Raw genomic sequence first — 13,212 nt, 5'->3', positions numbered from 1 at the left:
TCCCTAGCAAAGATGCCTGCCTCCCAGGGTATTGTAATTCCATTTAGGGTCTCAGTCCCAGATTGCCTCAGGCCTGGCTGGGTGGGTGGTATTAGTTTGGTGGATTTGTCTGCATATGCCCTAGGCTGGTCCCAGACTCGCCTGCCCTCCTTGGGGAGAAGATTGTTGCAGAGAATCATGTGAACATATTGGAAGGTGAGGTTGTAAGTTTGGGTAACATACTGGAATTCTTTAATAAAGGTGGAAGAATCAGCAGTGTATGAGAGAGAGCTCACTTAATGAAGGGACATGTACCCTGAGCAAGCCGTCCACCACAGCAACCTTCTGCAGATGGAGGACTGTGGCAGGTTTAGGCTGGTGAGGGGAGGGTGAAGGTCCCACAGTGGAGCAGGCGTGAGTAGGGGGAGGACGAAGGGCCACCAGTGGGCTGAAGGTGGGTGCCTCAGGGGGTTCATTTGGTGGCCTATCATTGAGAAGGGAAAAAGGGAGACCGAAGAGGCTGGGGAGGGAAAGAAGAGGCTGGTAAACCAGAAGCTTATGTGTGATTGAAAAGAGTGGAAGAATCATCTAGTTTGGACTTCATAGCTAAGGGGAGTTGTTTTTTCTTGGCTGGCTTATGCCATGTGGTCATTTTTTAATCAAGATAGGAGAAAAGTGATATGCCAAACCCCATCCATTCCAACCCTAGCAAAGATGGCTGTCTGCATGCCACGTGCTTGCTTTCATCCTGATGGGGTGACAGTGGCTAATAAGGCAGCAAGCCTCATGTTTCCTTTAGCATTACCTATGTGTAGATTTTTAACTATCAACTCAGTGTTTTATGTTAACCCTCGCTACAGATTTTGCCAGTTTTTAATTATACCAAATATGCTTACAAATCTTAAGGTAAGATTTATACTTTAGCAAAAGTTTTACAGCATTAAACCAAAACCAAAAAAGTATGAGATAAGTAGCAATAGTCCCCACTAGGAATAGTCTGTTCCTTGTTTTGTTTTGCTCTCCTTACTCTGTCACATAGTCAGGTGGCTTGCCTGATACAGGACAGAGATTTTGGAGGAAACCATTAAACAAGTATGCTTTGGTCTAGAGGAGGGGGGGAGGGAGAGCCATACCCCAACTCCAGAGCCAGCTTTTAATTGAAGTGAGACAGCACAAAACAACAGTCTAAAGCCACTCATCCTTAAAAGACACCTGAATCCCTGTAAAGCTGAATCCAGTAAGCTGAGAACAAAGAAGGCTCAGAGAGGAAAATTTTGAGCCCAGGCCATCAACAGAGGACATTGTGGAAGGGAGCTGAGAGAGGCACCTGCTGGCAAAGAGTGTGTTAGGAGAGTATATGCGCACCTCAACTGGTCTAGTCCTTTGCTTTCTCCCGCCTCCTGCTGGTTCTGGCTTTCAGCTGCCATGTTGCAACAGACTTATGCATGCATCCATGGTAACTTAAAAGACAGAACATTTACAGTGTTTACAAAAACAGGGATTGGAGCATAGAAAAGAGAAATATAGACTGGGAATCTCTTTCTGTTTCTCCAGTTGCTTGCAATATTTATAAAGGCCTGAGTAATATTAGGATCTAGGGTGTCATTAGGCATCCTGTTGATTATTGGTTATCTAAGGGGTATTGTGGTCAGATTTGACTGCAGAAGTGAATAAATTTAGGGCCCTTCAGGTCAGGTGTCAGCTGGGGAGGCTGGAGGTGTTTCTAAGCCGCTTCCCAAGGGGAATGGGAGGGTATAGGAGACATTGTTCCCATGAGTGAGAGAGGGGAAGGAAAACTCCACCGCCTGTAGTTACAGGTGTCGCCAGACTCAGGGGGGACCATACAAGGAATAATCCCTTCAGTGGGCCGTCACCACACTCAAGGGGTCAGGAGCTTAGCCTGGCTAAGTCAGGGGAGAGAATCAGTGCTTGGTACCGGGGCTTTCATAGAGGCCAGAGGGTGAGGATGAAAACCAAGCTCTAGGAGGGTGTTCTTACCCACAGGAAAGGGTTGGGGAACATTCACAAAAGCCATGAGGGCTGTGAGATTACAGGCAGCTCCAAAGGGAAGCAGGAGAAAAGGGCAGGAGGGGGTGCAAAATAGCGGGGTTGGGCCTAAAGAAACTTCAGGATTGCAGCTCCAAGGATGGGGGATGGGACCAGGTGAAAAGGGCCAGCCATAGCTTTAAGGGTTTTGGCTGGGGATACCTCCACATCCAAGAATACCAGAGGTGCCGGATGCTCAACAGTCACTTGCTTGGATGGTTACGCTGACCAAAGGGGAAATTACCTCATTGCTGTCAGTGCATGGGGTGCCAAGCAGTCGGTGAGCTGGAAAGTGAGGGATAGGATCCCATAGCAACTCTGACCCCACCCCATACCTACATCCCTAGGAGGAACTCAGGCACCAGGAGAGCTGTCTGATCTCTGGAATCAGTGTAAACGTTACAGCTCAGATGGAAAGTTACCCTGGCAGTTGGGAGCCGAGGAATGCCACAGCGTCACACTGCACAGCAAACCTCACTAAAGAGATTTAATGGAGGACAGGGGGAGAGGAACCCAGGAGAGTGGCTGCCTCTGCTCAGGTGAGCAGCGGCAGAGAACTGAGCAGAACACAGGGTTTATATAGAATTTCTTGGGAAAAGGGGTAGTGGTGGAGCCTTCCAGGGTAGGGATTGGTGGGATTTCAAGTCCTGATCGTGGGCTTTTTCTTCTGTAGGGCGGGGTCTGGGTCTGGCCATGAGGGGAGTTAGAGTGTTCTTTGGATGGAACCTGGTGGTTGGTCCTCAGGGGAGGGCCCTGACCAGTCATGTGCCTAGAGGGGCTTACAGTTGTTTCCTGCCTTTTCTAAGAATTGTCTTGTGTTTACCTATGGCTAGAGTAAACAAGTTGGTAGCAAACTCTCAAGGTTTGAACCTGTGACGGCTAAGTGGAGCTGAACTATGTTTTATATTTGTTTCTTCACGGACATTTCCCCACCCATCTTAAAACTTTAGGGGACCCCTCATCCCAGCCCCATGAGTGGTGGTATAAGCCTTTAATCCCAGCACTCAGGAAGCAGAGGCAAGCGGATCTTAGTTCCAGGCCAGCCTAATCTACAAAGGGAATCTAGGACAGCCAGGGCTGTTACACAGAAAGAAACTCTGCCTCAAAAACCAAAAAGAAATAAAAGAATGAAAAAACAAAGTAATGAAGTTAAAAAAACAAAAGCTCTGGTATGACATTTTAAAAATTTATTTATTTTCATTTTTATGTGCATTGGTGTTTGCCTGCATGTATGTCTATGTGAGAGTGTTAGATCTTGGAGTTACAGACAGCTGTGAACCACCATGTGGGTGCTGGGATTTGAACCTGGGTCCTCTGGAAGAGCAGTCGGTGCTCTTAACCGCTGAACCATCTCTCACGCCCCCCTGATTTGCATTTAAAGACAAGGAACCTCCAAAGATGCTGTTGAGTTCAGTAAACCAGCTTTTAAAAACAGCTGTGAGTGTTGGGAAGCGGAATATGCCAGGAACCTGCAGAATTATGGAAAAAAGTTTCAAAAGTAATTTATAGGCCCAGCTGTTACGACTTATTTCCATAGCCTTCTTGTCCTCAGCAGTAGCACTCACCTTTGTTTTTGTTTTGTTTTGCTTTTGAGACAGGGTCTCAATATGTAGTAGCCCTGGCTGGCCTGTGTGGACCAGATTGGCCTCAAACTTCACAGAGATCCTGCCTCCGCCTCAGTGCTAGGATTAAAAGTACTCACTACCCTGTCTTTCTTTCTTTTTTCTTTTTCTTTTTCTTTTTTCTTTTTTTTGAGCAGGTGTTTTCTTTGTTAATATTTTAATATTTCTTTGGTCTCTTGCTATGGTTATAATTGTCCTTTCCAGATTTCAATTAAATTAGCATCTGTGCTCCTATTAAGTAGTGGTTTGCTTTATTACTGTAACATTTATAAATGAAATGTTATCACTTTTTTAGTAATAAAAACATTTTTAGGACTAGGTATGGGAGCACATAGCTGTAATCCCAGCTTTTGGCAGGATAAGCCAGGAGAATTAGGAATTTAAGGCCAAAGTGATTTGTGTTTAATAAAAACAAAATGTGGGGCCTTGCTGTTGCCAGGTATGGTGGCACACACCTTTAATCCTAACACTCTGGAGGCAGAGGCAGGCGGATCTCTATGAGTTTAAGACCAAGCTGGTCTGCATAGTGAGACCCAGGACAGCCAGGGCTACACAGAGAAACCCTGACTTATTTAAAAGAAACAAAAAGAAAAATAAAGTGGTGCTGGTTCTCAGGACCTGGGCTCAATCTGTGGAACCTGCGCTATAGCACCTGTCCACACACACAGGTAAGAGGGACTGAAGAGTCTCTCACTTAGTCTAGACAATTCAAGCTGTTGACAATAGCTTTAATTTTCATTAAGTTTGTATATGAGGTGTGTGAGTGTACACATGCCTGACACATGTATGGAGGCCAGAGGACCGATTTGTAGACTCACTTCTCTGTTCCCACCTTTTCAAGGTCCTGGAGCTCAAGTTGCCTGGCTTCTGTGGCTCATCTATTGTCACCTCACCTGCTCCCCAAAATTATAGTTTTTGATTCCCTCATAGTGTATCAAGTTTTCAACTTTCCCTTAATATCTGTAATAGTTGAAATCTTCAATGTGATTCTTAGTCTTGTTCAGTGTATGTCATACTGAACTTGTGATCTGACGATCAGTGTGCCAATTTCCATGCTTTGGTGTTTTACCTGAGAAGGTCAGGGCAGTGTGGCGATGACTGGACAGAGATACCAGCCCAGCAGCCTCACACGCAGCTTTCTCACGTTCTCCCATCTCTTCAGGCTTTTCCGTGAGCAGAGACTACTGCAGAAGGTCTTTGGAGAATGGAGAGAAGAATGGTGGGTCTCCCAGAGAGAATGGAAGCTCAGCGTCCGAGCGGACTGTCACTACAGGTTGGGTTCTGTGTCTGTTGAAATACAGATTTCACCCCGTATCAAACAATTATTCAGTGTCTCATTTCTGTTCCCAAGGAGCAAAGTTTGGATCGCTTTCTAGTGTTTTGTAGTCCTTCAGAGAGTAAGCAGATCCTTTGTGGTTCCGTCTGTTCATGCTCGTATGCATGCGCTTGTCTGATTCAGAAAGCTGTTGGCCATGCTGAAGACTTGAGAGCTTCACTCATGGATTCCATACATTTCTAAATCCCAGACTTCTGTGTGGTAAAATAATTAGTTCTAGCACACTGATTATGACCAACAAAGGGTGTGTCCCATATAGGCCATTTGAAAAATAGAGGGGCTGGGTCAGGTAACTGAATGGGAGAGCAAGTGTTAGCCTGCAAGGTTTAATCCTCAGCACAAAGGGGGCTGGAGGGATGGCTCAGTGGTTAAGAGCACTGATTGCTTTTTTAAAGGACCCAGGGTTCAACTCCCAGCACCCACGTGGCAGCTCTTCTGTCTGTAACTCCTGTTCCAAGGGATCTTGACACTCTCACACAGACATACATGTAGGCAAAACATCAATGTATATAGAATGCAAATAAATAAATTATTTAAAATGAAACAAAGGAAAGGGGAAAATAGTGCTCACAATTTTATATGGCCTTAAAATTATTGTTGTTGTTTTCAAGACAGGATTTCTCTGTGTATCCTTAACTGTCCTGGACTTTTTTGTAGATCAGGCTGGCCCCAAATTCACAGAGAGCTGCCTGGACACTGCGTCCCAGAGTGCTGGGATCACAGTTGTTCCCTACCACGCCTTACAAAATTCTTCAAAGGCACATTTTTACAGATTAATTAAAAAGCAAAACAAAATCATATACACCTGTTTGTAAGATGATACTCCTGTTGAAGACACTTTAGGTTCTTTGACTGGAGTTCTGATTTAGTTCAGATTAAAAAAGAGACAGGTTTGTGAATTTGGAAAGCAAAGTTGCCTGGGAGCACTGAAGCTCCTTTAGTCATATGCTGCTGTGTGCAGAGTGACTTCTCCAAGGAGAGATTATAGTTGTAGAAAATGAGTTTAGCTGAGGGCTTACAGGGCTTGGTTGAGTCAGGATCATCGTTGCCTTAAGTGCAGAACACAAAACTAAGTTTACTTACCAGTTAAATACAGAAACGGTGTGTCTGCTGTTAAACTAAGAAGGGTGGATGAGAGGAAGGAACTGGAACACAGAGGAAGGAACGCTGTGGAGAAGAGGGAAGGTGGTAGCTTAAGCCATTTTCTCCATATGGGAGCTTTGCCTGCATTTATGTCCATGCCCCACGCAAATGAAATACCTACAGAAACCAGAAGAGGGTGTCAGATCCCCTGGAAATGGAGTAACAGGTGGTTGTGAGCTGCCGTGTGGGTGCTGGGAACCTAACCCAGGTCCTCTGGAAAAGCAACTAATTGCTCTTAAACATCTCTCTATCCCCAGTTTTGTTTGTTTGTTAAGATGGTTCTTCTATCAAGGGTCAGAACAGACTGTTACCTCCCACAGGATTTTCTTGTGCTAATCCCGGGTAGCACCCACACTCCAAACAACCCTAATGTCTGCTAATTTGTTCTCTACCAAGCACAGGTTTTCCCCTTCTAAGTTTCTAAGTGCAGGTGTGCCAGGTGCAGTTACCCTGTCTCACCGTAAGTTCCGTTTGCGTTTGGCCCCTCAGGTACTACTTGTATAACCTGATGTTCCAGAACTGGAAGGCCTTTGTGCAGCAGCGACGGGAGATGAGGAAGGCATACCACAGAGCCGAGCTTCACGGTGAGAGAGGGGAGAGTATGTCTGAAGAGGCCTTGACTGGCCCTCCCGGGAGTTCTGGGAAAGAGAGCCATGTGTGAGGAAGAGAAGACTTGATTTCCTTTCTTGTTCGCAGAGTGTGATCTAGTTGAACCTCCTGTCTGATCAGATGCTGTCTCCATGTGGGGTCGCATGGACATTTGAAGCTCAGTAGGCAGGCTGTGTGAGCTGGCTGGACCTGGCCTGCTGCGTGGCACATCTGCTCCCCCACAGTGTAGAGCTGTACTTCCTCCCTTCCCTGTGTAGGTAACAGGCCTTGCTTAGGTTGGTTTCGTTCCTCTTGCTTCAGCAGAATTTATCTAGTTTTCTGCTGAAGGAAATCACCTGTGCTCATCTTTTCTTTGCTGCACCCTGACAGTGATCCTCACATTCCTCTTGTGTTGGTAATTTTCTGTCAACTCTTCGAGTTTACTCCCTCTGTGTTTCTTGTACACGTAGCTTTGAGAGTGGTTGGGCAAAGATTAGACCACACCACTCTTGAAGTTCACTTGGCCACTTGCCTCCTCTTTTTGTTTGTTTTTTGTTTTTGTTTTTCAAGACAGGGTTTCTCTGTGTAGTCTTGGCTGTCCTAGGCTCACTTTCTAGACAAGGCTGGCCTCAAACTCAAAAAGATACACCTGCCCCTGCCTCCCAAGTGATGGGATTACAGCCAGCCTTCAGTTGGCTCCTCTTAATGAATGACTCAAGATGCCTTGGTGAGACCTACCTGTTCACTTCTTTGCTGCCTCTCCCCACACTGAATACGCACATCTTCTCTCTCCTCAAGATCCAAAAGATGCAGGCCCATTTTCACTTTGTTGTTGTTGTTTTGGTTTTCAAGACAAGCTTTCTCTTTGTAGCTTTGGCTGTCTTAGACTTGCTTTGTAGATCAGGCTGGCCTCGAATTCACAGAGATCCACCTGCACCTCTGCCTCCCCGAGTGCTGGGATTAAAGGCGTGCGCTCAGCGTATTTTCACTTATTAATTGATTTTACCTCATGTGTCTGGATGTTTTACTTGTTTGTGTGTGTGAGCCATGTGCATGCAGTGCCTGTAGAGGCCAGTAGAGGGCATGAGATCCCCTGGAGCTGGACTTTCAATTGGTTGTAAATTGGGACTTGAACCTTGGTCCCCTGGAAGAGCAATGAATGCTCTTGACCATCTCTCCAACTTTGATTCAGGTCCATTTTAAGTGTTACCTTCCTACCCAGGTGTGTTGATACATGCCTGTAGTCTCAGTACTCAAAAGGCGGAAGAAAGTGGAAAGTTTGAGACCAGCTGGGGCAACATAGAAAGTTCTAATCTAGCCTCAGGTAGGTCTCAGAAATAACTAAATAAGTGTCAAATGTTACCTTTCTTGTCTAGCTTTCTCTCCTCTCCCCAGCGTAGTGGGTTCTTTGCTGTCTGTATTTCCAAGGTGTGAGGAGTTCTTACGTAATTATCTTAGTTTAACGCTAGACATGCTGATTCTGTGTCTAATTGGGAAGCAACTGAGTGTTTTCTTCTCCTGCTCTCCTGCTCCTCTTCCTCTTTTGGTTGTTATTTCTAATTCTTTTTTTTTTTTAAGTTTTATTTATTATGTATATAGTGTTCTGTCCACATGTATGCCTGCAGGCCAGAAGACACCAGATTACATTATAGATGGCTGTGAGCCACCATGTGGTTGCTGGGAATTGAACTCAGGACCTCTGGAAGAGCAACCAGTGTTTTTAACCTCTGAGCCACCTGTCCAGCCCCCTATTTCTAGTTCTTATACCCTAAGAATTACTCTTTTTGATGTACGATTCTATTATTTTGGCAAACGCAGAGTTGTTTTGCATACAAAACTACAAATTGCTATCTGAAAACTGGGGCGGCTGTGCTGCTATACGCCTGTAATCAGAGCACTGAGGAGCTGAGGGAGTAAGCAGGTGGGTGGCTTCAGATGCACGGTTGGCCTGTTTCAAAAACAAAACAGTTGGCCACACACACCTTTAATATCAGCACTCAGGAGGCAGGTGGATCTGTGCTCAGTCAAAGACCAGCCTCATTTACGTAGTGAACTCCAGGACAGCCAAGGCTACACAGTGAGATCATGTTTCAAAAAAAGAACAACAACAACAACCCCCCCAAAAAAAAACAAACTCCAAAGAAGCAAAAACCTCTTTCAAAATAATATTATATATCTTATTAATTTTATTAATACATAATCTATTCTGTTAATTAATAATATATATTCTTATATATATTAAAAGGGGGTTTGAGAGAGTGGCTTACAGGCTGTGATACAAGTAACCAACAATGGCTGTCTCTTGATGGAAAGGGCAAGGATCTGTTAGTTGTTCCGCCCACAGGATTGGATGTCTCAGTAGTCCGAATCTGGGGCTAGATGCTACTGAGGCCCACCCAAGTATTTTAAAATATATATGATAGGTTACATATTATGTATATTATAGAAGTATATATATTCTAAGGCAAGCAAAGTGCTAGAGTAATCTTAGCTCCTTGGAAGGCTGGGGCAGAGGTCAGTTGAACTCAAGAATTCAAGACAAATCTGGGCCACACTGAAAGACTCCCTTCTCAAACAAAGGTGTGTGTTCATACTTCCCTGTGTGAATGTCTTTTGTGGTTATGAGCCTTTTGTTAAAGTTATGATTTGCAGGTGTTTTCTCCTAGTCTGTGGTTTGTCTTTGTATTTTTTTTAACTTTGATGTTAAATTGATCCATTTTTATTTTCGTATTATATTATTAATATCATTCCTTAACTGCCAAGATGACAAAGATTTTCTTCTGTGCTTCTGAAAGGCTGTAGTTTCACACATAAGCCTTGCGTAGCTTGCAATCTTGCTAAGTTCATGTTTGTTCTAGGAACTTTTCTGTAGTCTGTTTTTTTGTTTGTTAGTTTTTGTGTGTTTGGTTTTGGTTTTTAGAGGCAAGGTTTCTGTGTGTAATAGCGCTGGTTGTCCTGGAACTCACTCTGGCCTTGAACTCACAAAGTCCGCTGCCTCTGCCTCTGCCTCCTGAGTGCTGGGATTAAAGGCCTGTGCCACCACCACTCAGCACTATTGGATTTTTTTAAGTTTTTATTTTTATGTATGTGACTGTTGTGTCTGCATGTATTTATGTGCAGTGCCTGCACAGCCAAGAAGAGGGAGTTCAGATTCCCCGGACAGGTGGTTGTGAGCCACCATGTAGGTGTTGGGAACTGATCCTAAGGCCCCTGCAAGGGCAGCCAGAGTGTTTAACCGCTGAGCAGCCTTTCCAGGCTCTGTCTTGGTTCTTCTGTGGATACTCAGACCCACTGTGAGGCAAGACAGTTGTCTTTTCCTTTCTTGGCCTCCCCAGCACTGGATCCAGGCACCTGCTGCCACACCCAGCCTCTCAGGAGGGTTCTGAGGGACCAAATTCAGATGCTCATGCCTGTGCAGCGGGCAGCGCCCCAGCCACCCTCCTCCCCTTTTCTGTTAACACAGGGTCTTAGGAAGTTGCTCAGGCTAGCTTCAGTTTTTGGGGATCCACCTACCCGAGTCTCCTGAATGAGCTGACATTATTGCTTTGGTAAACATTCAGTAAAATCAGTCTCTGATTAAGTCCTCTATACGTGGATTCTCCTTGATGAAGCGTTTTAAGCTTGAATTTAAGCTTGAGTAGCTGTAAGATGATTTGTTCCCTCTTTAGTGAGCTTCCAAGAAACTGGCTCATTTTAATATGGTATCAGATTTATGGGGTGATAGTTTTGTGCTATTGTGGTAAGCAGAATCTATAGTCTTAAAGTCACGACCCTCTTGATTTTACTTTCAAAGACCAGACGTTGCTGTACAGTCCCAGTTGATGTGAGTGCTGAGGTCATGGGCACATAACCCTGAGAACCCTCCTTCCTCCTGAGAATGATCATTTGTGCCTGCTGCCTTTCTTCTTGTCAGTCTGCCTAGAGCATCACCTGTTTTGTTGATGTTTCCAACTGTCCTAGTGTCTTTCTTTGGTGTGATAAAATGCTGACCAAAACCGTCCTGGGGAGGCTTTTGTTAAGGAAGCCAAAGCAGGAGCTCAAGGCAGGAACAGAAATAGAGGCCATGGAGGAAATCTGCTTTCCGGCTTGTTCCACTTGACGACGGTTTGTGTCTGGTAAGGTCAAGTAAACCTTTTCCGTCTCAGGTTGGCTTGGGTCATTATCTTATCACAGCCGTAGAAGGTAAGCAAGTACATAAGACAACTGGCATTTGTGTCCATGTGCTGCCTGTTTCTAGTGTCTTGATTGTATATTCCCTTCATTACTTTGAACCTCCTTCTGCAAGCTTTGGTTTTGATTAGGTCTTCTCTTTCTAGGTTTTCTGTTTTGTTTTTGAGATAAAATCTCACTATATAAAGTTATGGCTGTCCTAGAACACACACACACCTCTTAACCACTTAGCCATCTCTCCATCCTATTTTTAGATTTAAATATATATATATATATTATTTTTAATAATAGGCTCATCTTAAACTCACAGAGACATATCTGTCTCTTCCTCTTGACTGCTGTGATTAAGAACCTGCACCACCATGCCTTTTTGTAAAAGAAATGCTTTGTTTATATGTGTATGTATGTTATGCATATATGTGAGGCCCATAGAGACCAGAAGATGTTGTTCATTTACCTGGAACGGGGTTATAGTTGTAAGCTCTTCAGAGTGGGTGCTAGGAACCAAACTTGGTCTTCTGGAAGGACAGTGCTCTGTTCTTTAACCCCAGCATGTGGGAGGCAGAGGTAGGAGAATCTCTGTGAGTTCAAGGCCAGCCTGGTCTACATAGACAGTATCTTAAAAATACCAAAAAAGGGGTGGGGAACGCACCACCCTTAACCACTTAGCCATCTCTCCATCTTGTTTCTAGATTTTTAAAATATAAATATTTATTTATTATTTTTAATAATGTTTAGTGTGCCAGGTGGTGGTGGCGCATGCCTTTAATCCCAGTACTTGGGAGGCAGAGGAAGTAGATCTGAGTTTGCTGATCTGATCTACAGAGTGAGTTCCAGAACAGCCAGGGCTACACAGAGAAACCCTGTTTCAATGTCCCTGCTCCCCCCAAAAAAAAGAAAAGAAAGAAAAAGACAAGGTCTTCTATGTAACCTACACTGGCCTTGAACTTTTAAAAATATATTTCTTTTAGCCAGGCTCAAGTGCACGTCTGTGATCCCAGCACTCCGGGAGGCAGAGGCAGGCAGATCACTTTTAAGCTTGAGGCCAGCCTGGTCTACAAATTGAGTCCAGGACAGCCAAGGCTCACACACACACACAATATTTTTTTAGACATACTGCTCTTGGAGCTTAGAAAAATTATTTTATGTATGAGTGCTTTGCCTTCCCATGTATATGTGCAACAGGTGTGGCTTACACAGAGTTCAGACGAGAGTACTGATCCCCTGGAACTGGAGTTACAGACTGTTGTAAGCTACCCTGTGGGTGCTGGAACTGAACCGGATCCTCTGCAATAATAGCCAATGTGCTTAAGTGCTGAGCTGCCTTAAACTCTTGATTTCTTTGCTTCAGTATCTTTGAGTTAAGGATTTCTAGTGTGTTCCATTACGGTCACAGGATACTATTTAGTATGATTTTGGTTCTTTTAATATTTTAATTTTTATTTTGTGGCATAAATTCTTTTCTGTTTGGTAAGTTGGTTTGTTTGGTTTTGTTTTTTGGCAACAGGGTTTCTCTGTGTAGTGTTGGCTGCCCTTGAACTCACTCTGTGGACCAGGCTGGCCTTGAACTCACAGAGATCCAACTTCTGCCTTTGCCTCCCTGAGTGCTGGGATTAAAGGGGTGTTTTATATTGTAAGTGATACACATACTCTTGATGATGTGACTCCTGCTGCCTTCCTTGTTATTTGTAGTTATAATGGATATAGCTGAATGTTCTGTAGTGGAAAGGGAAAGCCAGTTGAGTTTTTGAAGATAAAAAGTTGTTCCATGGTTGGGAAAGTGGCTGTCAGTAAAGTGCTCTGCGAGGAAACCATATGTTTGAATCCTTAGAACCCATACAAAAAGCTGGCGTGCCTCCTCTCATGGCATTGGAAGTAAAGGCAAGAGGATTCCTGTGGCTCTTTGGTTTACTAGTCTAGTTTAATTGGTGAGCTCCAAGTTCACTGAGAGGCCCTGACTTGAAAAATAATGCCAGACAGACCTAGTAGTGTGTACAGCTTTAATCCCAGCACTTTGGGAGACTGAGGTAAGTGTATTTCTGTGAATTTGAGGGTAGCCTGGTCTTCAGAGGGAGTTCCAAATCATACCGGCTACATAGAGACCTGGTCTCAAACAAAACAAAACAAAGCAAAAAACCCCAAAAGGTGGAGAGGCAGGGGTGCAGCACAGGGGACAGAGTGCAGTTTTCCTTTAAATGCTGGTAACCACCACCGCTCCTCCCTTGTGTTGTCTTGAATCCTTGTCAGTTTTCTAACGCTACTCAGTGTTTCCAGCAGAGGGCACTGGGAGGCTGGACAAGAGATGAGGACAGAAAGTCCTTAAGCTGT

The 13,212-nt window shown here is 44.4% G+C and overlaps 1 protein-coding gene across 8 annotated transcripts in view; it reads left to right on the top strand.

Moving 5' to 3' along the window:
* Sfi1 (SFI1 centrin binding protein) overlaps positions 1-13,212 on the top strand; it is a 71,512-nt gene that overhangs the window by 19,038 nt on the left and 39,262 nt on the right. For all 8 annotated transcript variants that reach the window (XR_009585075.1, XR_009585076.1, XM_060365522.1 and 5 more), the window contains exons 5-6: positions 4,810-4,920; positions 6,616-6,710. Coding sequence is in view for 6 of the 8 variants with exons in the window: in XM_060365522.1 (XP_060221505.1) it covers positions 4,810-4,920; positions 6,616-6,710 (206 nt within the window). In the remaining 2 variants the exon portion in view is untranslated. The remainder of the gene's footprint in view (positions 1-4,809; positions 4,921-6,615; positions 6,711-13,212) is intronic.

The sequence above is a fragment of the Meriones unguiculatus genome, chromosome 12 (assembly GCF_030254825.1).
Source record: "Meriones unguiculatus strain TT.TT164.6M chromosome 12, Bangor_MerUng_6.1, whole genome shotgun sequence".
NCBI lineage: Eukaryota > Metazoa > Chordata > Mammalia > Rodentia > Muridae > Meriones > Meriones unguiculatus.
The sequence above is the reverse complement of the archived record's forward strand: the minus strand, read 5'-3'. Positions and strand labels throughout refer to the sequence as shown.